This window comes from Natrix helvetica (assembly GCF_964273705.1).
Source record: "Natrix helvetica genome assembly, chromosome: 2".
NCBI classification, from domain to species: Eukaryota; Metazoa; Chordata; class Lepidosauria; order Squamata; family Natricidae; genus Natrix; species Natrix helvetica.
In genome coordinates, this window is record NC_138552.1 from 190,222,914 (window position 1) to 190,249,870 (window position 26,957).

The 26,957-nt window shown below is 40.6% G+C and overlaps 2 protein-coding genes and 1 pseudogene across 3 annotated transcripts in view; all 3 read right to left on the minus strand.

The window, feature by feature from the left end:
- Positions 1-6,684, minus strand: part of LOC309387424 (uncharacterized protein) — a 40,002-nt gene extending 33,318 nt beyond the window's left edge. Inside the window, exon 1 of the mRNA XM_081943902.1 lies at positions 6,628-6,684. The gene's annotated coding sequence lies outside the window, so the exon portion shown is untranslated. The remainder of the gene's footprint in view (positions 1-6,627) is intronic.
- LOC309387425 (amine sulfotransferase-like) lies at positions 676-7,239 on the minus strand (annotated as a pseudogene). Its single transcript has 5 exons — positions 7,188-7,239; positions 6,056-6,205; positions 5,308-5,516; positions 1,699-1,824; positions 676-752 (listed from the first exon to the last, which is right to left on the minus strand). The product of its transcript is annotated as an amine sulfotransferase-like (transcript).
- Positions 7,240-9,646: 2,407 nt separating this feature from the next.
- The window catches only part of LOC309388061 (amine sulfotransferase-like), a 38,279-nt gene continuing 20,968 nt past the window's right edge, over positions 9,647-26,957 (minus strand). The window contains exons 2-7 of the mRNA XM_081945034.1: positions 23,869-24,018; positions 23,139-23,347; positions 21,721-21,847; positions 20,176-20,270; positions 11,727-11,907; positions 9,647-9,943 (exon numbers count right to left, since the gene is read on the minus strand). Of these exons, the coding sequence (XP_081801160.1) occupies positions 9,819-9,943; positions 11,727-11,907; positions 20,176-20,270; positions 21,721-21,847; positions 23,139-23,347; positions 23,869-24,010 (879 nt within the window). The 5' untranslated portion in view covers positions 24,011-24,018 and the 3' untranslated portion in view covers positions 9,647-9,818. The remainder of the gene's footprint in view (positions 9,944-11,726; positions 11,908-20,175; positions 20,271-21,720; positions 21,848-23,138; positions 23,348-23,868; positions 24,019-26,957) is intronic.

Consider the following 26,957-nt stretch of genomic DNA (forward strand, 5'->3'; position numbering starts at 1 on the left):
TTCTGCTGCCCTCCCAGAAAATCAGCATACCTTCTGGCAATAGCCACCTGAACCAGACTCCTTTATTATATAATTTCTTTGCTAAAGAGGAATATTTCTTCCTCTTATCTCTTTCTTTCTTTGGAATCTGTTTAAGAATGGTTATTTCTTTGTCTTTATATTTTAGTGGTCCCACCCTTTGAGCTCCTAGAACCTCATCTCTTGTAGTTTTTCTAAGAAATTTAACATGGACTTCCCTTGCAACATTGTGTGTTCTAGCGTATGCTGAGTTGATCCTGTAAATCAGGTCAATATCCCACCACAGCTGCGGTTTATCTCTTTCAATATATTCTGCTAAAATTGTAGTCATAATCTGCTTAAGATCTTCATTCTCGGTTTCTGTCAAGTTTTGAAATCTAAGGAAAAAAGACATCCTTTCAAATTCCATCTTTTTTTTTATAACAAAGTTTTATTGGTTTTTTTAATATTTTACAAAGGAAAAGGGTAGGGGATAGGTTACAAATTTTGGCCCTCCTCCAGTACATCTATTCTCTGTTTGTCTTGTGTAGTTTGTTGTTGTGTTTCTCTGAGCTGATCATTTAGATCTGTCAGTTGTTTTTCAATTCGTCCTGTCCCTTTAAAAGAGATTGAAGCATTTGGTGAACAGATAAATCCTTTGAGCTCTCTTCAGGCGCTTTAGGTTGTAGAAATGACACCAATGGTGTCTGTTGGGTAATTGGGCTGGATGTGGAAGATGTCGGGGCCAAAGAAGCCTTAACAGGCAGTAATTTTTTAGGACTCATCATGAAACTCAGAGACAGTTATGCGTCTGTGCAAAGAAATGGCATCTGTGGAGAAGCACAGCTGGGAGAGATCACAAGGCAGGCAAACTCAGAAGAGAATGTTAATCTTCCAATGCAGCTCCAGGTCAAATAGTTAAATCAAAATATTTCAAATCCAAGGGAAATGCGTAATAGGAGAGACTCCTGGAGGTCTCTGGGGTGGAAACTAGTTCAAAGCCAGAAAATCTTCCAAAAGAGGAATCTCATTCATAGAGGCAAAGAAGAAGGAGGAAGTTGGCCATCTTGGCTCAGCCTTCCCAGGAGGTCAGAAAACAACAAGTCCAAAGTTCCTCTTAAATAGTTTAAAGAAGGATCAGTTCAACCATCCTTTCTCTCACAATTGTAGTAAAAAGTCATTCTCCCATTGCTTAGGCGAAGTGAGAGTAAGTTTTTAGCTCTCTCTCTCTCTTCTATGAGAGGGAGAGATTTTACAAGTGCCGCTTTTCCGAGGGGGTGGAAATCCCCCCCTCCAATCTTAACTCTTCCAGAGATCATTAATTTTCAAGCTGTAAGTGTCGCTTTATCAAGCCCGATCACATAGTTTCATAGCAGAGCATGGGGATACAACTAATATTAAATATATCTTAGCATTTCTCATCTCTATCCCTAATAAGATACCCTCTCTTGCCTCTCCCACTCACTTTTACATCACAGTTGTCCTAGAGGCCCTGCATTCTTCTCCACCCATCTATTGTATTATAAAATATTTGTGTAGAGTTTACATAAATTACTGCACGAGTATAGAGAAACATTATTGTTTCTTATGTTAGGAGAGAGAGTGGATTGTTTGCTCTTGGTGGGAAGTGGATTGAAATATATTTATAGTCTTTTATCCAAAATAAAAACGGACAAAACATTATCATTTTCAAATTCTTACCTTTACCAGCCAAAAATGTCTCAAATAATATATCAAAGTCTTTTGGGGTTTCTGCTCTGAATGATAGTTTTTGAAAATGATAGTTAGAAACCAAGATATCTTTTGGATTATAAACACATAAATAATCTGTAAGAGAAAAATGATAATACCTAGTCAAAAAAACCAAGACAAAAAGGAGAAAAAAGACAGATTGACAGAAAAGCATACCGAGAGTTCATCAAGTAACTCTCACACATTCATCTAACACAGTGGTTCCCAAAACCTTTCAGTCCATCTCCCCCTTGGTGCTACAAACTGATCCTGAGTGCCCCCCACCCAGTGATGGAATTCAATTTTTTTACTACTGGTTCTGTGGCCATGGCTTGGTGGGTGTGGCTGGGGGGGGGGTCATGTGACTGGGCGGTTTGCACGACGGAAGGAAGATAGTAACAGTAAAATTGAAAGCTGTTACAATTAATTGCACATTTATTCAAAATCCAATTTAAAAACTTTTGTAGTTAATGTTAATTCAACAGAATTGTTGAACATGATCCAATGATACCAGGTTTTCAAAGTCTGATAGTCATTTATCAAGAAACTTAGTAACTAGTAACTTAGTAAACTCAGTAAAATTTAGTAACTACTTCACTGTTCTGTAAATTCTTAATGTGATGGATGGGCTTGATGAAGTGATACCAGTTTCCCAATGTCTGGTTTTAAGTCATTTAGTAGGAGTCTTAAATCACCATGTTCAGTAATCTGGAGTCGATTTCTTTGCTTGGAGAGAAGTTGGATGACCACACTGAAGTCACATTCCACCAAATATGATGTTGGAAATGCAACAAGGAGCTTCTTAACCATTGTCCATAGTGCAGGGTAGTGATCAGAAATTTCTTTCTGTAACCAAAACTCTTGGTACAATTTCTTAAACTTTGGCTTCAACTCAATGTCATTTTGCAGCTCTGAGTTGTTCCTCCATTACCCCATCTTCCTCAATGTCTGAAAATGAATTTATCACCCAATCTGGAATTTCCATCAAAAAAAGATCCTGATATCACTCAGCCATCTAAGTCTTAGAATGTCAGAGAAACAACTTTAGCTGGATAGTCACATCCCTGCAATAACATCATTGTAATTTTCAGTTTCATTAATTTCCACAATATCAACACTAGCTTTGCTACTAATCCCTTCCAAACCATCTGCATAGTCTTTAAGATTTGGTGGTTTAAATATCAAAAACGGTTAACTCACATCACACATGTAAGCAAAACTGAAGTACAATTTATTTTTCCTTTTTTAAAAACAAAAATCTCAATTTTAAGATCTTTATTACTGTTTTCATCCAGGTCCCATCCAAAAATGGCAAGAAACTCTGATGTCATTTTATTAAAGAAACCATGGACAGATAATTGCTCATACTTGCCTTAATATTATTGGCCAAGTTTCTTATTGGCTATGCTAACTAAGAGGTGCTCTGGTCATTGTTAACCCTGCTGCAAAATTTATGTGTGCACATATCCATACATACAAAGGCATACAATATAATCTTATCTCCTTCAGATTGCCAATTATTTTGCACGACACAAACATTCTGCCTTTAAATGCTTACGTGGTTTCAATGGCTAAACTTATGCTCGCCGAACCAACTATTCAAAACCAGTAATTCCGCAAGGAGAGAGGATGGGAATGGGGATATTTCAAAAACTAAACACATATCCTAAAAGAAAATCCAACTGCGACTAGCATTGAGTGGAGCTTTAATAAGCTTTAGAATAAATGAGCTGGAAGGGATCTGGGAGGTCTTCTGGTCCAGCCCCCTGCTCAAGCAGGAGAACTTATACCAGAGGTCTTCAAACTTGGCAACTTTAAGACTTGTGGACTTCAACTCCCAGAATTCTCCAGACAGTTATGGACTTCAACTCCCAGCTATGCTGGCTGGAGAATTGTGGGAGTTGAAGTCCACAAGTCTTAAAGTTGCCCAGTTTGGGGACTCCTGACCTATACTATAGTAGTCTATACATATAGTATACTATACCTATATCAAAGAAAACTCCTGTGAGTTTAAGAACACTCGTATTTCCAAGGCTAGAAACGGAAGATTTCAATGCGAGCTCCCTCCTGCTGGTAATCCAAACCTCCCTAACCAAAATCCATACCACCAAAAGGGAGCGACCACACTTCTGCTCATCACCCCCTCCCCCCAGTTACTTTTACCCAGCACCGTCTCCATGCAAAGGAAAAGAATGGCATGAAATATGTGACCGTTTTGTAAACCAGTGGCAAAGAACTCTCTCGCAAGCTCAACTAGAATTCGATTGGTGGGGTTTTTTCCCCCTAACAACACCGTGCACGATCTCCCCGCCCACCGACCGTTTAAAAATAAAAACCTGTTCACAAGCCAAGCCCATCGGTTAAGATGCCTGCGGTGCTGGGGGGTGGGTGATTAAAGCGGCGAATGCCCCTCTCCTGGGAGGAAGGTGGTGATTGGAGGGGAGGGTGGTGACGTTGCTTAAAGGGAAACCCGCAGCTATTTCCAGGTTTGTTTGGGTAATTTCGTCCTCCTGCCTGCACCAAAGGGCTTTAAGCAGTCTATTTTCTGCTCGGCAAGTTTCTCCTTTCCATCTGAGAATTAGCTAAGGGGAAGCTACCAACCTAGGGGCGACACCCTCTGCAGCCAACACAATACACAATCCTTTTTTCCTCGCCCTCTTAGCGCTCCCCTGCTGCCCCCCTTGCCTCTTAGTGCCCCCCTAAGTCATCCCACTGCCCCCCAGAGGTGGTACCGCCAACTTTGGGAACCACTGATCTAACAGGCTCCATTCTATCACAGGATCTCAAAGCTCATGAGCAAAACCATGTTTGAGAGCCTTTCAGCAGACCACCAGGATTGGGGCCAACATCAACTTGGGGGAAAATTGTCCATATGGCAGACATCACAGAAGAAAAGGCTTTCCTCCTGGGTCCTGCCTGACAAATCTCCCTAGCTGATGGGACCCCAACATGCCTTTCCTGCTGGACTTGATGCAATGCATAGCTGTAACTGGGGAGGGGAGATTCTTCAAATAACATGTTCCCAACACCTGAAGGGGTTTAAACATCAAAACCAGCACCATGAACTGAATCAAGAAGCAGACTGGTTAGCAATGCAGTTTCCAAAGCAGAGGTATAATGAATGCAGTTCTAGAGAATACAGCAATGCCCATTGTGTCTGCATTTTGCACCAGTGAACCTTCGGTGACTAGGGCATGAGAGTAGAAATTGTGAGAAGAGATTTTGAGGGCTAAAAATATTATCCTTCAACTTAATATCCTCCAGATATGTTAAGATAGCAACTAGCCATGCAACACAAAGTGTTATGATCCATTGGGAAATAAATTTAAGTGGTTTGATATTCATTTTGGTTGTTAGCTGTTTCTGCTGGGCATGACTTTCTGATTTTGAGACTATTTTGTTTGTATTTCCCCCCGCCCCTCATACTTCAGAATTTGCTATTCCAACATATTGGAACAATGTAATATTTTTTTGTGTACCCTTGCCTGTTTCTTAATAAAACATTCAGACATAGAGCTAAACGAAAAGAACACAGGGAGCTCCCCACTCTACCTCATAAGTTAACAAAACATGTCCTACTTTTGCTCTTCTTTTTCATAATCCTTTGTGTACCAAATAGTAGGGCAGATGGGAACAAATGACACGAGGTGATGGGCGACTAGGTAAATCTACATGGAATACATTATACTCCAGCCATGGTGCTCGGTCAATTAGGGTTATATTTTCAGTTCCATCTCGGTGACCTTCATAAACAATCAAGTTGACAATATTCTGAGTCCATATAGTGCCTGCAAATAGGGAATAATTAAATTAATTTGCCCATTATTGTTTGGAGAAAGTTGAACTTATGCAAAGCCAACCTTCCTATCAGGGAGAATAGCAAATGTTTCAGAGATGCGTAAAGACAATCAACTCTATTAAAATTGATAGATTAAGCTGATGGATGGATGAGAAAAGAATAGCTATTTATTTACACATTTATTTCTATCCTGCCTTTTTTAGTTTTAGAACTAACTCAATGTGGCAAACATACCTAATACTTCCTCCTTCTCCTCCTATTTTCCTCACAACAGCCCTGTGAGGTAGATTGGGCTGAGAGAGAGTGACTAGCCAAGGTTACCAATGTAGCCAATGTAGAATAAAATATAAACAATGAAAGTAGAAGTGTAGCAGCTTATTTCCCTTACATTTCCAGCTTCTTTTAAAATGCTAAATGTTAAAATCTGGTTATAACACAACAGAGTCACAGCAACCAAAACACTGAGGAACTCAATAACAACATTGGATACAAGATTAACTCTTTCTTGGAAGACATCTTTGAACTTACCAGATTTAGGATATATGATTACAAATATATCCTCATCTTGGATTTTAATATTGTCCAGTGATTCTAAATTTTCAGGATAGGAGAAGCCAGTTATGAAATAGAGTCCTTTGTATTTAAACAGGAACTCATCCTTTGGCTCCATTTCTTCAGCTGTAGATGCAACAATAGAACAATAAAGAATGCTTCCTACATTATGGTCACTATTGCATTAATTCAGTTCTTTAAAAATAGATCCCTTTGTCTTTATACAGGAACTCATCCTTTGGCTCCATTGCTTCAGCTGTTGATATAATAATAGAGCATTTATTAATGCTTCCCACATTTATGGTCGATATTGTATTAATTCTTTAAAAATCATGAATCCTGCTAGCATAAAGAAAAATGATGTATATATTATTAGATTAGTTTCCCTAATTAATTCATTAGTTCCATGAACTCAATTTTCATTGATCAATGTTTTCATTGCAAAGAGTAAATTTGCTGTTCTTCTTGGAATTTAAAATTTCTCCATAGAAGTGAGTTTTAAATACAATGTTAAGAACATACTAATTGCAATTCTTTTCTTACCTTACCTTATCTACATAGACTCTGACAGTCACTCATGTCATGTCCTTAAGCCACCTTATTGGCAATGGTTTGTCAATGTACTTATACTCCAGTCGAGTGCTCAAATATTTAAGAAGGCTGATCTTTAGTCAATCATTGTGTCAGCAATGTACTACTGTATTCCAAAAATGAGCAAGAGAGGACATCAAACTCAATTAGATTATTGAGTAATAATCTAATTTGGAAATGTAAAACGGGTCAAGGGGAACTTTCTTAGCTGATGTAGGCTTATATCACTCTTGTCTCACTGTATCCATAAATTGATTGAAGGGTTGCTATAAAAATCAGTATGTTTTAAAAATACAAAGGGAGTTCAGATTTACATGCCAAGCAGGGGTGTGTTTCAAAAATCTTTACTACCTATTCAATGGGTGTGGCCTATTTTGTGGGCATGGCTTGGCAGTCATGTGACTGGGTGAGAGTGGCTTGGCAGTCATGTGACTGGTGGGCATGACTAGGTGGGTGTGGTCATGTGATTGGGTGGGCATGGTCAATTCGATGTCACTCACATGGAGGAGCACCTTGCCTGGCTTCTCCTTGCCCCTCCCCTCCCAGCCAGTCCTCGCCTCGTCTTCCATGTTATGGTGGGAGAGGAAGCATTTTCAAAGTCATCTTCCCCTTGGTACTAGCCAATAAGATGAGATTTTCTGTCAGAAGACCACCTGATGTACATTTCGAAATATTGTTTATCACTATTATCTTGGTAACAGTGAGTGGAGAGATTTATAAAGAATAACAGAGTTGAAAGGGACCTTGGAGGTTTTCTAGTCCAACCCCTGCTGAAGCATGATATACCATTATGGACAAATTTCTTCTTAAAAATTTCTTCTTAAAAACCTCCTGTGATGATATACTCACAATTTCTGAAGGCATCCCATTTCTCTAATTGTTCTGTCAAGAAATTTCTCATTTCTAGGTTGGATCTGTTTGATAAGTTTCCATCTCACAGATCCGTTTCACAGTTACTTCCAGTTGAGCCAGGCACCACCTATTCTATACATTTTTCTTGCCTGTGTAAAATTTTACTTTACTCTCAATCAAATTGCATTTTTGGTGAGAAATTATATTTTACGGTGGTATTCAGTTTACTACAATGATTTTTGCAAACTGCTCTGCTTATACTGATAAAAATTATTCTTTTTGAACATTAAAGCATACAGTCAATCAAAAATTTCCAATCCTACAGTTGAAAACACATTAGAAAGGCAATTTCAAAGCAGTTACTGAATGTTTTGCCATTCTTTCTCTTCCCTTTAGTTAAATCTTTCTGCTTTATTTTTTTTCCTTGGGCCTTATTGCAATATTTCAAAATTCTCACAGATCCTTCACAAAGAACCAGTTATAATACAAAAAAATCTTTGTGGTCTGAAACTCCCTGACTCACACACCCTCAGCTCCTCAACACTTTCAATGTTTTCCTTTCCTTTCTGTTATGTACAGAAGTGTGCTTCTCTTTCATTGCTCATTTTCAAATTAACCCTCCCCTGATGCCTACACCTGAATTTCATTCAGGTAAACCCAAAAGACCACACTTGTTTCCTAAATTGTCAAAATGGAAAGTACTCCAAAGGGAATTATTCAGGATGGTGATATTAGCAATTCATAAACATAATTATGAATTATGGGGACTTAACAAACGAATTAAGCAATGAGTTTGAGACCAACAGTGATGCAAGCAAAAATCAGTCTTGTTAGAAAAGGCTGTCTAATAAAAATATACCCAGGTCTTCTCTTATTATAAAATCAACCTGGACAGCGGCAGAACTTCCTCCCCTCCCTCTTTTGGGGAGATTTACAAACAACTTCATGCCAGGTTTGCCCTGCAGCATTACCCACCCCCACCAGCAGCTCTTGCCTGAGCAACGTTTGGCTTTACCTTCCTCCCATGGCTGGTGGCAGAGGGGAAGGCCAGCCCCTTCAGCTCCAGCAATGCCCCGTGTGCCAAGTCCCAATCTGGAACTCTCCATAACTGGGGATGGTGGCAGTGCTGGGGAGCACAGTCCAGTTGTTTTCATTGGTGAGAGGAGCTGTAGAGCTGGCGGTAGGGAGTTTTAGCATGCTGCTTGGGTGTGCCAGTGGCTATCGGCGGTGGTGAGACACCACAGAAATTCGGTGGAGTTTTAGCACACAGCTTGGGTGCAGTGGTGGCAGTGGTGGCAGTGGGGCATCCACAAAGCCCATTCCAGCCTCAGATCATCTGAAGAAGCCCCCTCCCTACTTCTTCTCCTTGTGAAGCAGTTTGCAAAATCCCCATTTTGAAAGCCTCTTCTCAAAGAGAAGAAAGTTGTGGGGGGCTTCTTCAGAGGAGCCCAGGCCAGAGCAGCGTGAAGTCCATTGCAGCCTCAGACGCACCCGGGCCAGACCGGTATAGAGGCGTATCCAGGCTGTCGGTGCTCCTGTACGCAATGTGTTGCCTGTGACCATCGCCACCATCGCTGCCCTGTTTGCACTGGCCATGTGCCCCATTGCCTGCCGGTGCTGCTTGCAGCTGCCCACTGGACCCTGCCAGGAGAACGGCCTGTTGTGCCAGAGGGACAGCGTCCCAGCGGAGCTGCTCAGAAGGAAGCCACCAGCTTCAGTCTTTAAGGTGCTTCAACACAAGGGAAAGGGGAGACAATAATAGGCCTTCCGAGCACCTCCGCTGTGAAGGGAGGCAGAAAACATTGTGTTCTCTCTGCCGCAGCATTCAACATGGCTGCTTTTCTCCTTCTTGGGCTCATGCACACTGAGCAAACATGAAAAGGAGGTGAGAAGCAGCCAGGTTGAATACTAGAAGACTTGGCCAAACCTTTCCATGGGTTCGGCATGCGTGGTTTGAGTGGATGTGGCTTGGTGGAGTGGGGTCGCCCCACCTTGTCATACTCCGACTTAGTCACATTAAGCTCTCCAGGCACCACACCCACTGAACCGGTAGGGAAAAAAAATTGAAATTCAACACTGGTCAGGTAGCTATGGAAATCTAAATCAATAAACAAATACTGTACAATGTTTAAAAATAACACAGAATTTAATGTTACTCTGGTCTATGATCCCTGCAGAGTTGAGAATTAAAAATTACAAGATTACATAAAGACCATTCTTGGAAGGTCATCTCTGATTCAAGCTATTTGAAGGTGTGTATCAGACATTATTTTCTTCCAGTGAGCTGGACATAGGCTCATGGATCCTCCTGAATATCCCAGCAGAACTTGAAGGGCAGCTTTTCCATCCTCTCCTTAAAGACACGGTCAAATCTTTCACTCTGGGCAACAGTCAGGTTGTTCTTCCAGTCCCCAATAGTGCCTGGGAAGCAATGGTTAAAAATATGTCAACAGTTTTTGTATTCAATTAAACTAGAGGCTATTTATGTCATCCTGCCACTTAAATGGTCATTCTTACGCATTTTTCTGTGACTAGGTTTGTGTATGAATGTATATACAGTCATGTAAACAGGACGTCCACCCTGCTTGAATTCCATGGTTTTATGTATGCGAACATAGTAAAAATCTGCTCCTTAGCAGTTCTTAAAGTAAGCAAATACAACCTCAGATGAACAACATGACATGACACCCTGTCATGATTTATTTTTGAAAAAGAAAACCAAAATGGGGAAGCTGTGTCTGTAAAACCTAAGACTTAATAATTTTGGAAGAATTTTGTTTCCATTTTGGAAGAATTTTGTTTCCATTTTGGAAGAATTTTGGCCCACTATTCTTTACAACATGGCTTCAGTTAATTGAAGTTTGTGAGCATTTGTTTACTTGTTTCACTTGAGGTCCCACCGCAGCATTTCAATCGGGTTGAGGTCTGGACTTTGACTGGCCATTGCAATACCTTGATTCTTTTCCTTTTCAGCCATTCTGTGGTACTTTTGCGGGAGTGCTTAGGGTCATTGTCTTGTTGAATGACCCAATGTTGGCCAATCTTTAGCTGTCAGACTGCTGGCTTTACATGTGACTCTGGAATACTTTAGTATTTAGTGGAGTTGATAGTCAACTCAGTGACTGCAATTTGTCCAGATCCTGTGACTACAAAACAAGCCCAAATCATCCCCCCTCCACCACCATGCTTGATGGTTAGTATAAGACGTTTGTGCTGATATCCATGTTTGATTTTTGCCAAACGTGGCACATTGTATTATGGCCAAACATCTCCACTTTGGTCTCATTCGGCCAAAGGACAGTGTTCCAGAAGTCTTGTGATTTGTTCACCTGCAACTTTGGAAACCAAAGCTGTTCTGCAAAGCTGTTTTTAGAGAGATAGGCTTCTTTATCACTGTAATTATGGAATCAATAGCCTCCCAGTGAGGTTCTAAATGATCTTGAGTTCACCCAGTTGGTCCAATGCTTAAGGGAAACAATTGATGGCTTTTTGATCATTGGATAAGTCCCTGCAGGTTTATAGGAGACAGTTCTACAACTGGAGGACAGTGCATTCATATGTCGGAGAGACTTTTTATTCAGGTTGATAATAAGTAGATTCGCCTTTCCAGGTTGAAAGGAGTACTCAGTTATATCACTGTTTCCAGTGAGATGCCCCGGGAGTGGTGCTCCTTTCAAGTTCCCAACAAGGTGCTAGAGTGAATGACAGGAGCTCACCCCACCATGCAGCAGCACTCAGATTTCAAACATGGGCTTGCTAACTTTCAACCCATCATCCTAACCATGTGACCCACCACACTCCTGGTGTGGGAGATTACCCAAGGTAGACAGTGAAGAGGTTATGTCTCCACCATCCTAAAGTGGTCAGTATGAGCTAAAACTATTCCACTCCCAAAGAATCACTAGATTGTCTAACCAACAGAATGATGATTGAAAAGGGTCAGATTATATCCACACCAGAAAATTGTTTGGGTGAACAGGAGAATATCAACATTGGCACAACTAAGAAAAGCTTATGTCTGCCTCAAATGTAGGCTGATGATGAGGCAAACACAACATCATTTAGAGACAGTAGAAAGAGAGGGCTGTTGGGACATATCCATACCACTTTAGAAAGTACCTTTGAGGTGGGGGTGACAACCCTGGTTTCAGATGAAGGTTGGCACATTCCAAAAGCCCCAGAGTATGAATTATTACTAATCTACCTTTGCGAAGAAAGCTTCCTTTGCTGAAATCTAGAATCTCAGGAGGCATTAACGTGTAGTTTGCTCTAGAATCCACCTTCATGTTATCAAATGTAGCTTTATCCACCACATCATCCACCTCCTTTTCAGTTAGTTCTCTTCCGAGAAAGTTGCATATTTTCAGTACAGAACTTCTCAGGTCCTGCAATTTGATAAAGCTTTATATTAGTTCATCTATAACAATGGAGAAAAAAATGGATTTTTTTGTTTATATCTTTGGGAAATTCTCAAGAAAATTTCTTCGTTATACAAATCTTGCATATTAAACTTTAATTATTTTCCTACTGAAAAAATTACCTTGAGATAAAGTAATTTTTCAAATGAAAACTGTACATAGAAGCAATATCAATGAATTAAAAAAAAGAAATGCTGCTTTGGGACTTCTGTATTTGGTATGCCCAAATATACCAGGGGTTGTAACACCAATACATATCTATTTCCCTAGCTTAGCTGATAAAAGAGGAGAGCCTGTGGTGTAGTGGCTAACAAATCTGCCTAATATATAACACATCCCATGTTCAAATCCCAGTAAGGGTATGGCTAGCTGATGAGAGCTAAATAGCTTGAAATGGATCCATACTAGTCTCCCTTTATTTATTTATCAGCACAAATACAACACAAATATATATATATATATATATATATATATATATATATATATATATATATATATATATATATATATATATATATATATATATATATATATATATATATATATATATATATATATATATATATATATATATATATATATATATATATATATATATATATATATATACAATACAATACAATACAATACAATACAATACAATACAATACAATAGTAGAGTTGGAAGGGACCTTGGAGGTCTTCTAGTCCAACCCCCTGCCTAGGCAGGAAACCCTATACCGTTTCAGACAAATAGCTATCCAACATCTTCTTAAAGACTTCCAGTGTTGGGGCATTCACAACTTCTGGAGGCAAGCTGTTCCACTGATTAATTGTTCTCACTGTCAGGAAATTTCTCCTCATTTCTAAGTTGCTTCTCTCCTTGATTAGTTTCCACCCATTGCTTCTTGTTCTACCCTCAGGTGCTTTGGAGAATAGTTTGACTCCCTCTTCTTTGTGGCAACCTCTGAGATATTGGAATAATGCTATCATGTCTCCCCTAGTCCTTCTTTCTCTTAAGCTAAACATGCCCAGTTCCTGCAACCGTTCTTCATATGTTTTAGTCTCCAGTCCCCTAATCATCTTTGTTGCTCTTCTCTGCACTCTTTCTAGAGTCTCCACATCTTTTTTACATCGTGGCGACCAGAACTGAATGCAGTATTCCAAGTGTGGCCTTACCAAGGCATTATAAAGTGGTATTAACACTTCACGTGATCTTGATTCTATCCCTCTGTTGATGCAGCCTAGAACTGTGTTGGCTTTTTTGGCAGCTGCTGCACACTGCTGGCTCATATTTAAATGGTTGTCCACTAGGACTCTAAGATCCCTTTCACAGTTACTACTACTGAGTAAGGTATCACCTATACTGTACCTGTGCATTCCGTTTTTGTTGCCTAAATGTAGAACCTTACTCTTTTCACCATTGAATTTCATTTTATTAGATAGTGCCCAATGTTCAAGTTTGTCAAGATCCTTCTGTATCTTAAGCCTATCTTCTGGAGTGTTGGCTATTCCTGCCAGCTTGGTATCATCTGCAAATTTGATGAGTTCCCCATTTATTCCCTCATCCAAATCATTGATGAAGATGTTGAAGAGTACTGGGCCTAAAACAGAGCCTTGGGGTACTCCACTGCATACTTCCCTCCATGTAGATGCAGTTCCATTGAGAACTACACGTTGAGTGCGGTTGGTCAGCCAGTTACCAATCCATCTGGTGGTGATGCTGTCTAACCCACATTCTTCTACTTTATCTAGTAGTAGGTTATGGTCTACCTTATCAAAAGCCTTACTGAAATCCAAGTAAACTATATCAACGGCATTCCTCTGGTCCACTAATTTTGTCACATTATCAAAGAATGCAATAAGATTAGTCTGGCATGATCTGTTTTTGACAAATCCATGTTGGCTTTTGGCTATTACTTTGTTTGCTTCTAGGTGTTCGCAAATTCGTTGCTTGATTATTTTTTCCAGAATCTTTCCTGGTATTGAGGTTAGGCTGATAGGTCTGTAGTTTCCTGGATCTAATTTTTTCCCTTTTTTGAAGATGGGAACCACATCAGCTCTTTTCCAGTCCTCTGGTAGTTCCCCGGTGTTCCAGGATCTCTGAAAGATATAATTCAGTGGTTCTGAGATCTCGTCTGCTAGTTCCTTCAGAACTCTGGGGTGTAATCCATCCGGTCCTGGTGATTTGAACTCGTCTAGGGTAGACAGGTGCTCACTTACCATTTTCTTCCCTATTTCAATTTGTGTTCCTAATTTTGTGGTGCTGCTTTTGATAGGTTGGACTGTTTTATCCCTTTGTGTAAAGACAGATGCAAAACATGAGTTAAATAGTTCTGCTTTCTCCCTGTTGCTTGTCACCTTCTTGCCACTTTCTCCTAGCAATGGACCAATTGTTTCCTTAACTTTTTTCTTGTTTTTAACATGTTGGAAGAAGCTTTTTTTGTTAATTTTTACTTTTGTGGCAAGCCTTTCTTCATTGTGAGCCTTAGCTTTCCTCACTTCATCTTTACAGGCTCGGGCTATTTGCTGATATTCTGCCTTAGTTATGTCCCCCTCCTTCCACTTTTTATACTTACTTTTTTTGTCTTTCAGTTTGTCAGATAGTTGTTTATGCAGCCATGCTGGTTTCTTTTGGGAGCTGTTGTTTTTCTTCTTCATTGGTATTGTGTTAGACTGGGCTTTTCTAATCTCATTTTTCAAAATTTCCCAAGCTTCTTGAGTTGTTTTCCCCTCGAGGATTCTCATCCATGGAATTTTTCCCAAGCTCTCTCTAAGTTTATTGAAATTAGCTTTCTTAAAGTCCAAGACTCTAGTTTGACTTTGTTCTACTACTTGTGTTTGGATAATGTTGAATTCCAATATTGCATGGTCACTTGCCCCCAGGGTTCCTATGGCTTCAACACCTTCTATCATTTCCTCTCTGTTAGTGAGAATTAAGTCCAGTATGGCTGACCCCCTTGTTTCCTTCTCTACTTTTTGGAAAACAAAGTTGTCTGCTAGGTTTGTTAGGAACCTGTTGGATCTTCCACTTGGTGCAGAGTTTGTTTCCCAGTTGATGTCAGGGTAGTTAAAATCTCCCATTACTATTGTGGTGTGCTTCCTACATACCTTAGTTAGCTGACTAGCAAAAAGTTCATCTTCTTCCTCTGCTTGGTTGGGTGGCCTGTAGTATAGACCTATGGCAATGTCATTTCCCCCACAACCTTTAATATTGACCCAAATGCATTCAAGATAGTTCTCATTATTGTTGTGCTCTATTTCTGTAGAGATGTAGTTATTTCTTATATATAGTGCAACTCCACCTCCTCTTTTATTTGGTCTATTTCTTTTAAATAATTTAAATCCTTCTAGCTGTATGTTCCATTTGTCAGTTTCATCCCACCAAGTTTCTGTAATGGCAATAATATCATATCTGCCCTCTTTTACTTGAATTTCTAATTCTCCCTGTTTATTCCTCATACTCTGTGCATTGGTATATAGACATTTGAGTCCATTTTGATTGACCTTGTGTTTACTGTCTACATAACCTGTATTATTCCTGACTGCCCCTATTTTCTTGCCACTTGTGTGATTCATGCACATGGTATGACAATCACTATTACATGCTTGGTTTTGCTTGACAGCAGGAGTGATAATCTTACCCACACACACATCTATGTTACATGCATTTATAACCCTATGAATTTTAGTTTGCTGGGGACAGAGATGTTCTGTATCTATTAATTCTCTGTCCCCGCTCTTCAGTTTAAATGTTTATCAAGAAAATCTGTGAATTTAATGCCAAGTAACTCAGTTCCTTTCTTGGATGGGTGCAACCCATCTCTTTTGTACAGTTTTTCATTGGACCAGCTACAGGCTTCATGACTAATAAAACCAAAGCCTTCCCTTTTACACCACTCCTTTAGCCAAACATTAAACTCTGCTACACGCTGGCCCTTCCCTTTTTGTTCCTTATATACAGGTAAAACCTCTGAAAAGATAAGCCTACAACCTATACTATTAAGTTCATACCCCAAGTTCTGGAAATCATTCTGCACAGAAAGTACATCTTTCTGGGATAGATCATTAGTGCCAAGATGTATAATAGCATCAACGTCACAGTCCTTACTTGCATTCTTGACTATCTTAAGAATACGCCTCTTGTCTCTGCTGGCAGTAGCACCTGGCAGACACCTGACCTCTTTTAAAACCTCCGTATCCTCTCCTAAATTAACATCTCTTACGATTGAATCACCAACCAGAAGGTGACTTCTCTTTTTACATACCTTGATCTTCTTCTGCGACTGATGTGTGATACCTGGTTCCCCTTTTCGCCTTTCCGAAGAAAGTTCTTCGTTTTGGACCACGATCCCCTGCTTATTTGAGTCATCATTATCACAACTGCCTTGACCTATCTCTTTAGTGTCCCCATTAAGGTCAGCAAGGGCACTATATCTGTTTTGCTGGGTCACAGCAAAAGCTTTGGGTTTATGGTTCACAGCTCTCAACTTGCCAGATCCCACAGTTGTCCAGACAGCTCTTCTCCTGCAAGATCTTTGTGGTAGAGGGGGCTGATAGTGTGGCTTCACCGTAGAGTGGAATGGCTGACGTAGACACCTAGTTTCTGCTTGGAGAGCACAGATTACAGATTCTAGATAGGTAATCTGCCTATGTAGACTCGTAATTTGTTTACAAAGGGGACAGTATCCAAATTTGAAAAGAGTACTGCGAAAGACAGGTGCAAAACAGCTATTACATTGAACTAAGCCAGTCATTTTGAAATAAATAAAATCACAATCTCAAACACACTAATCCAGAATGTATTATTGCTATTTTGGTTTATAGATATATGATTCGCGCGCCGTTAGGCGCGCGGGCCCCCACCTCAGTGTCTTTGTCTTGTGACTCACCCCCTCCTTCTCTCCAGCAGCTCCAATCCTAGCTTCAGGAAGGTTCAAATGATATGGAGTTTAAGGGCCCCCACCTCAGTGTCTTTGTCTTGTGACTCACCCCCTCCTTCTCTCCAGCAGCTCCAATCCTAGCTTCAGGAAGGTTCAAATGATATGGAGTTTAAGGGCCCCCACCTCAGTGTCTTTGTCTTGTGACTCACCCCCTCCTTCTCTCCAGCAGCTCCAATCCTAGCTTCAGGAAGGTTCAAATGATATGGAGTTTAAGGGCCCCCACCTCAGTGTCTTTGTCTTGTGACTCACCCCCTCCTTCTCTCCAGCAGCTCCAATCCTAGCTTCAGGAAGGTTCAAATGATATGGAGTTTAAGGGCCCCCACCTCAGTGTCTTTGTCTTGTGACTCACCCCCTCCTTCTCTCCAGCAGCTCCAATCCTAGCTTCAGGAAGGTTCAAATGATATGGAGTTTAAGGGCCCCCACCTCAGTGTCTTTGTCTTGTGACTCACCCCCTCCTTCTCTCCAGCAGCTCCAATCCTAGCTTCAGGAAGGTTCAAATGATATGGAGTTTAAGGGCCCCCACCTCAGTGTCTTTGTCTTGTGACTCACCCCCTCCTTCTCTCCAGCAGCTCCAATCCTAGCTTCAGGAAGGTTCAAATGATATGGAGTTTAAGGGCCCCCACCTCAGTGTCTTTGTCTTGTGACTCACCCCCTCCTTCTCTCCAGCAGCTCCAATCCTAGCTTCAGGAAGGTTCAAATGATATGGAGTTTAAGGGCCCCCACCTCAGTGTCTTTGTCTTGTGACTCACCCCCTCCTTCTCTCCAGCAGCTCCAATCCTAGCTCCAGGAAGGTTCAAATGAGGTTCAAATGATATATATATATATATAAGGCAACATTAAAAATAAAAATATGGTTTTCTGCCTGGATGGTTTTCTGTGATGAGCCGAAGGACAGAAAGAGGGAGGAGTGAGCTCCCTCCCATATTTGGGCATACCAGGGGTTGTAACACAAATACATACATACATACATACATACATACATACATACATACATACATACACACACACACACACACATACACACACACACACACACACACACACACACACATATATATATATATATATGTGTGTGTGTGTGTGTGTGTGTGTTTGTGTTACAACCCCTGGTATGACCATTATCAGCACAAATACAACACACACACATATATGTTTCTCTGTTTTGATGGCTTCCATAATTATTCTCTTGTTGAGGTGTTCTGTTTTGGAGATTAACCTGGCTCCTTCAAAATTGATTTCATGTCCTGTAGCTTTAAGGTGCTGGAAAATGGAGGAAGTTTTTTCTTTTTTTCTTACTGCATTCTTGGGTTCTGTGAGGCGTGCATTTATTCTCCTGTTTGTCTGTCCTATATAAACGTGATGATACCTCCCGCCTACCAAACATCTGGAAACCAGCCCTAGCCAAAAAACGAACACCACCCACCACCCAAGCTGCTACAATACAAAACAACAATGCACACACAGCCAACACCAATCAGCACCAATCTACCAATAATGATACAACCACACAACCAATCATTCCACTTACTGAAACAAAGCCAGCACCCCATCCCCTCCCACCAAGATTTACAGAAAGACGGCAGCTCCGTTCCCATTTTAAGCCCAAGCCCGAAGATGGCAGGTGAGATCTTGCCGAAACGTTGCAAAGACAATCTCAATCCTACACGGGAAAAGACCCGAATACAACAAAACCGGCATACCTACACCCGTGAAAATCTACGAATATATATATATGTATGTATGTATGTATGTATGTATGTATGTATGTATGTATGTATGTATGTATTTGTGTTACAACCCCTGGTATGACTAGTCTCCCTTTATTTATTTATCAGTACAATTACAACACACACACACACACACACACACACACACACATATATATATATATATATGTGTGTGTGTGTGTGTGTGTGTGTACACACACACACACATATATATATATATATATATATATATATATATATATATATATATATATATATATATATATATATATATATATATATTTGTGTGTATGTGTATATATATATGTGTGTGTGTGTATTTGTGTGTATGTGTATATATATATATATGTGTGTATATATATATATATATGTGTGTGTGTGTGTGTGTGTGTGTGTGTGTGTGTGTATGTATATATAAAAGGCAACATTAAAAATAACAATATGGTTTTCTGCCTGCATGGTCTTCTGTGATAAGCCAAAGGACAGAAAGAGGGAGTAGTGACCTTCCTCCCATATTTAGGCATACCAGGGGTTGTAACACAAATACATACCTATTTCACTGGCTCAACTGATAAGGAGGCGAGCCTGTGGCTTAGTGGCTAAGACTTCTGCCTAAGATATAAGACAGCCCAGGTTCAAATCCCAGTAAGGGTATGACTAGCTGATGAGAGCTAATTAACTCAAAATAGATCTATACTAGTCTCCCTTTATTTATTTATCAGTACAAATACAACACAAATATAAAAAAGGCAACATTAAAAATAAAAATATGGTTTTCTGCCTGCATGGTCTTCTGTGATAAGCCGAAGGACAGAAAGAGGGAGTAGTGACCTTCCTCCCATATTTAGGCATACCAGGGGTTGTAACACAAATATATATATATATATATATATATATATATATATATATATATATATATATATATATATATATATATATATATATATATATATATATATATATATATATATATATAAAGTAATTTTTGAAATGAAAACTGTACATAGAAGAAATATCAATGAATTAAAAAAAGAAATGCTGCTTTGGGAGTTCTGGTAAATGTTTTCATGTTTTCTTGGCTGCATCAGAGGCTGACCAGTTCCCAAGCAAGTTTTAAAAAAAAGCCTCTCTTAAAAATGCCATTGAGTTGAATCAATCTCTTCTGAGCCCAATATTATGGAAAATATGATATTTATATTTATATTCATATTCATATATATTTACATTTATACTTATACTCATAAAGCAATGCAATGCAAAGCAATGCAATTCAATGCAATACAGTACAATACAACATAATATAATATAATAGGCTATGTCTAAGATTTTTCTGATTGCAGTTACATTGTGCTAATTGGGTTTTCCTTATCTATTAAGTAAGTCTATCAAAAATTAGATCAGCTTTGTTTTGCTGAACTTGTTTAGCAGTTCTCTAGGAGATCACAGAAATAACCAAGATTAGCTCTGTGTTCACCTCTGCTACTCCCTGTTGGAATAAGTTATTTACCCATCCCATCATTTCCAAAGCTTCTGTGCTTAACGATTGTTCATATTGCACAACACAACACAACACAAACACATCTTACCTTTTTCATTTCTTCATAAGACAGGAAGAGAATACTGAAATCACCCTTATGAGCATACCAGCCTTCTACATGGTCTAGCCATGAACTACAAACCACTGATAGGAGAGAAATGAGTTACTTATAAATATTAATGCTCGAATTTCCCCCACAACTTTACGATCCTGGTGGGCCTAATGATCAAAGCATGATAGTTTAGAAGAGGCTACCCTATTATTTATAAGGTCTAATCATGAAATACAAAACACGAACTGTAAAACACTGATAGGTTCATCTTGGTCATGCAATGATCCAGCTGACCATCTGGGTCAGGGATAACAATAACAATAGGACTTAGACTTATAGACCTCTTCATAGTACTTTTACAGTCCTCTGTAAGCGGTTGACAGAGTCAGCATATTGCCCCCAACAATCTGGGCCCTCATTTAATCCATCTCGGAAGGATGGAAGGCTGAGTCAACCTTCAGCCTGGTGAAATTTGATCTGCCAAACTGCTGGCAGCCGACAGTCTACAGAAGTAGCCTGCAGTACTGCATTGTGACCACTGCGCCACCTCAGCTCTTTCTACATTATTAATGCTTGAGTTTCCTCCATTGTGATCCCGGTGGGCCTAAAAATCAAAGCATAAGAGCACAACTGAGGGGCTGCCCGAACATCACTGAATGTGGAGAGGACAGAGAAAAAATGAGAGTTGTAACTAATGTGGTTGCATACTCCAACTTGTTATGGGGGGATTTTTGTCAAGATGCTGCTATGTTGTTTGATTTCTTTGCTTTTTTTTATTTGGAACTTTGGAGCAATTTGGTTTAATTTTTTATACTTCTTCAAATATTCAAAGAACTAACTCTGGTTAACTCTTTTCTCTAACCCTTTAGGAGGCTTGCAGAGTGCTCCTGGGGGTTGTGGTGGTGGGCAAATTTGAGCAAGAAATCGTCTGGTTTTTGCTTATTTCTCCCCAGCCCCCAGGAGTACTCTGTATGCCTCCTAAAGGCGATACACGGCCACTTTGGTGAAGGGGGCGGGTTTTCAGGAGGCAAAAAATGCTGTATTCAGTGTATAAGATGCACCGAGATTTTCAGCCTCTTTTTTGAGGGAAAAAGGTGTGTCTTTTAAAATTAGGATAGTTTGGAGAATCAGTAAATACAACCTCTAACTGGCTCTGCCCCCTTCTATACTCTGCCTGCTGAGTCCCAGCTGATCGAGAGGGAATGGGGACTTTGCCATAACCTTCCCATGGAGTGGTGAGGGAATGGAGATTTTACTGTATACTTCGCCTGCCATGCCAACCAAGCCATGCCACGCTCACCAAGCCAAGCCCACAGTACTGGTAGTTAAAAAAAATTGAATCCCACAACTGCACAGTTCCTACTATAAAATATTTGTGTACAGTTTGGGCAAATTACTGGATGAGTATAGAGAATCATTATTCATTATGTATGGAGAGAGAATGGATTGTTTGCTCTTGGTGGGAAGCAGATTGAAATATATTTCTAGTCTTTTATCCAAAACAAAAATGGGAAATCATTGTCATGGTCAAATTCTTCTTACCTTTGCCAGCCAAAAACCTCTCAAAAAGTATATCAAAGTCTTTTGGGGTTTCTATTTTGGCTGTTACTTTTTGAAAATGGTAGCTAGAAACCAAGACATCCTTTGGATTTCTAAGCACATAAATAATCTGTAAGAGAAAGATGATAAAACTTAGTCAAAAAAACCAAGACAAAAACAATAAAAAAGACTGATTGACAGCAAAGCGTACAGAGAGTTCATCGTGTAACTCTCATACATTCACCTAACAGGCTCCGTTCTATCACGGGATCTCAAAGCTCATTAGCAAAACCATGTTTGAGAGCCTTCCAGCTGTCAACCAGGATTGGGGCCAACCTTGACTTGGGGGAATGATTTTCCATATGGCAGACATCACAGAAGAAAAGGTTTTCCTCCTGGGTCTTGCCTGACAAATCTCCCTGGCTAATGGGACTCCGACATGCCTTTCCTGCTGGTCTTGATGCAATGCATAGCTACAATTGGGGAGGGGAGGTTCTTCAAATAACATGTCCCCAACTGATGACGGAGTTTAAACATCAAAACCAGCACCATGAATTGAATGTAGAAGCAGACTCATTAGCAATGCAGTTTCCAAAGCAGAGGTGTAATGAATGCAGTTCTAGAGAATATACCAATGCCCGTTGCATCTGCATTTTGCACCAGTGAAGCTGTGACTAGATAGAAGATACAAAATACAATAGCAGAGTTGGAAGGGACCTTGGAGGTCTTCTAGTCCAACCCCCTGCCTAGGCAGGAAACCCTATACCGTTTCATGCAAATGGCTATCCAACATCTTCTTAAAGACTTCCAGTGTTGGGGCATCCACAACTTCTGGAGGCAAGCTGTTCCACTGATTAATTGTTCTAACTGTCAGGAAGTTTCTTCTCAGTTCTAAGTTGCTTCTCTCCTTGATTTGTTTCCACCCATTGCTTCTTGTTCTACCCTCAGGTGCCTTGAAGAATAGTTTGACTCCCTCTTCTTTATGGCAACCCCTGAGATATTGGAATACTGCTAGAACATGAGTGACTGAGAGTAGAAATTGCAAAGTTATTTGAAGGCTAAAAATAGCAGCCCTCAACTTGACATCCTCCAGATATGTTAAGATAGCAACTGGACATGCAACACCAAGTGTTACGATCTATCTGGGCGTGTCACCTTGGGAAAAATAAGTTTAAGGGTTTGATATTCAGTTTGGTTGTTAGCTGTTTCTGCTGGGCATGTTCTCCTGATATTAACACTGTTTTGTTTGTGTTTTTTCCCCCTCACACTTCAGAATTTGCTATTCCAACATATTGGAACAATGTAATATTTGTTTGTGTAATCTTGCCTGTTTGTTAATACAACATTCAGACGTAGAGCTAAACGAAAAGAACACAGGCAGCTCCCCACTCTACCTCATAAGTTAACAAAACATGTCCTACTTTTGCTCTTCTTTTTCGTAATCCTTTGGGTACCAAATAGTGGGGCAGATGGGAACAAATGACACGAGGTGATGGGCGACTAGGTAAATCTACATGGAATATGTTATACTCCAGAAATGGTGCTCGGTCAATCAAGGTAATATTTTCAGATCCATCTCGGTGTCCTTCATAAAGAATCAAGCTGACAATATTCTGAGTCCATATAGTTCCTGCAAATAAGGAATAATTAAATTAATTCACCCATCATTATTTGGAGAAAGTTGAACTTATGCAAAGCCAACCTTCCTATCAGGGAGAATAGCAAATGTTTCAGAGATGCATGAAGACAATTAACTCTACTAAAATTCACAGACTAAGCTGATGGATGGATGAGAAAAAAAATAGCTATTTATTTGCACATCTTTTTTAGTTTTAGAACTAACTCAATGTGGCAAACATACCTAATACTTCCTCCACCTCCTCCTATTTTTCTCACAGCCCTGTGAGTAGATTGGGCTGAGAGAGAGTGACTAGCCAAGGTTACCAATGTAGCCAATGTGGAGTAAAATATAAAGGATGAAAGTAGAGGTTTAGCAGCTTATTTTCCCTACATTTCCATCTTCTTATAAAAAGCTAAATGTTAAAATCTAGTTATAGCACAACAGAGTTACAGCAACCAAAACACTGAGGAACTGAATAACAACATTGGACACAAGATTAACTCTTTCTTGGAAGACATCTTTGAACTTACCAGATTTAGGGTATGTGATTATGAATATATCATCATCTCTGATTTCAAAACTGTCCAGTGAATCTAAATTTTCAGGTGAGGACACACCAGTTACGAAATAGATTCCTTTGTATTTATACAGGGACTCATCCTCTGGCTCCATTGCTTCAGCTGTAGATGTAATAATAGTGCAATTATCAAAACTTCTTACATTTATGGTCAATATTGTATTAATTCAGTTCTTTAAAAATCATGAATCCTGGAGTAGATGTCCTGTTTGGACTTCCGGTCCCCGAAGGCGACGGACATTCGCGTCCACTACCAGTCTTCTCAGTGGGCTCCTTTTAGGAGCACAGGGGGCCTTGGAGGGGCTCCATACCATAGGGCGGCTTGTTGGGACCCCCTGGATCGGCGGTGGCCATAGGGGGTCTCCAAATTTGCCCCAGGAGCCGGGGAGCGTGGGGGGTGCACAGCAGCGTGCCTTCGCCGAGCGGAGCCTGGAAGGAAATAACTAATCGGACGTTACAGCTGAAATGCAGTGAGGTGGGAAGTTTCCCTCAATCTCCTTTTTAGCTAATCAATTGATGAACAACAGCTTTTCTAAATTGTGGTCTCAATCTTCTGAAGTGTTAAGACTTGAGGGTGGGGGTTTCCACCCCCCCCTCGGAAAAGCAGCATTTGGAATATCCCTCTCTCTCGGAGGAGAGAGAGAGAGAGTTAAAAGTTACTTTCTCTTCCTCTAAGCAATGGGAGAATGACTTCTTGCTACAATTGCAAAAGATGACTGCTGAGTTGATTCTTTTAAACTATTTTATGGAAACTTTGGACATGTTGCTTTCTGATCTCCTGTGAAGGCAGAGCCAAGATGGCCAACTTCCTCCTTCTTCTTCGCACTTATGAATGAAGTTTCCCTTTTGAAAGAATTTCTGGCTTCGTACTATACTACACTCTAGAGATCTCCAGGAACCTCTCCTTTCACGTATCTCCCTTGGATTTGGAACATTTGATTCATATTACTTGGCTTGGAGCTGTATAGGAAGACTAACGTTCTCTTCTGGGCTTGCTTGCCTCATGATCTCTCCCGGTTGTGTTTTTCCACAGACGCCATTTCTTTGTACAGACTTATAGTTATCTCTGAACTAATATGGGTCCTAAAATATTACCGCCTGGTAAGGCATCTTCGGCCCCAACATCCTCTACGTCCAGCCCGATTACTCAACAGACACAACTGGCTTCATTTCTACAACCTAAAACAACTGAAGAGAGTTCAAAGGATTTATCTGTTGCTCAAATGTTTCAAACTATTATAAAGGGACAGGATGAACTGAAAAAACAACTGGCAGATTTAAATGATCATCTCAGAGAAACGCAACAACAAGCTACACAAAATAAACAGAGATTAGGTGTGCTGGAGGAGGGTGCGACTGGGCTGAAGGAAGAGGTTAAGACAATTCAGAAGGGGAATATAGAATTTGAAAATCACATGATAAAGGTGGAATTTGAAAGAATGTCCCTTTTTCTTAGATTTCAAAATTTTCCAGAAACAGAGAATGAAGATCTCAAGGAGATCATGACCACAATTTTAGCAGAATACATTAAAAGAGATAAACAACAGCTATGGTGGGATATTGATTTGATTTATAGGATCAATTCACCATACGCTAGAACACACAATGTTCCAAAGGAAATACATGTTAAATTTCTTAGAAAGACTACAAGAGATGAGGTCTTAGGAGCTCAAATGGGGGGACCACTAAAATATAAAGATAAAGAAATAACCACTCTTAAACAAATTCCGAAGAAAGTAAGAGATAAGAGGAAGAAATATTCCTCTTTAGCAAAGAAATTATATAATAAAGGAATTTGGTTCAGATGGTTATTGCCAGAAGCAGTGGTCGGCAAGCCGCGGCTCGCGAGCCAAATGTGGCTCTTTACACATTTTAATGCGGCTCTTCTGTATGCCGGGCGCCCGCACCCCTCCCTCCTCTCGGGCTTCGGAGAGAAGCTTCTGCGAGCGACAAGTCTCCCAGGCTGTAATTTGCCGAGCTGTACGCGCGCGCCTGTTTTCCACGGCGTGGAGCAGCGGCGAGATTCTGCGCGGCGAGCGATGATTCCGGGGGCCATCAGTGGGGGGGCAGGGTCCCCTCTCGCATTCCTCATCTTCCCGGATGGCCCCTGGAATCATCGCTCGCCGCCCAGAATCTCGCCGCTGCTCCACGCCGTGGAAAACAGGCGCGTGCGCACAGCTCAGCAAATTAAAGCCTGGGAGACTTATTGTCAATCGCCCGGGCTTTTGAAGAAGCTTCCCTCCGAAGCGTTCCGTGGGAGGGCTGTAAACTTCCCTCCGAAGTCTTGGGAAGTTCTGAGGAGCCCCCCAAGGCAAAACGCCGCTGCCAGGTAGTTAAAAGTACGTCTCTGATTCGTCTCTGTCAGTCTCTCTCTGATTCCCTCCCTCACTCCCTCTCTATGTTCCTCTGTCTGTCTGTCTGTCTCATTCACACACACACACACACACACACACACACACACACACACACACTGTGGTCACCTTGTTGAGTGTTCCAATCACATTTGAAACACACTCAACAAGGTGACTACAGTGTGTGTGTGTGTGTGTGTGTTTGTGTGTGTGTGAATGAGACAGACAAACAGAGAGGAACAGAGAGAGGGAGTGAGGGAGGGAATCAGAGAGAGACTGGCAGACACACACACACACACACACACACACACAGACAGAGAGGGGGAGGGAGGGAGAGAAAGATAGACAGACAGAGAGACACACACACACAGAGTGAGTGATTAAGTGAATGAGTGAGAGACAGACACACCCACATACACAGAGTGACAGAGAGAGGAAGGGAGGGGAGAGACACAGAGGGAGAGACAGACACACACACACACACACACACAGAGTGAGAGACAGACAGACACACACACAGAGAGTGACAGAGATGGGGGAAGGAGGAGAGAGAGAGAGAGAGATACAGAGAGAGAGACAGACAGATAGACACCCAGAGAAAATGACAGAGGGAGACAGAGAGGGAGGGAGGGAGAGAGAGTCAAAGAGCCAGAGAGAGAGAGAGAGAGAGAAAGAAAAAAAGAAAGAAAGT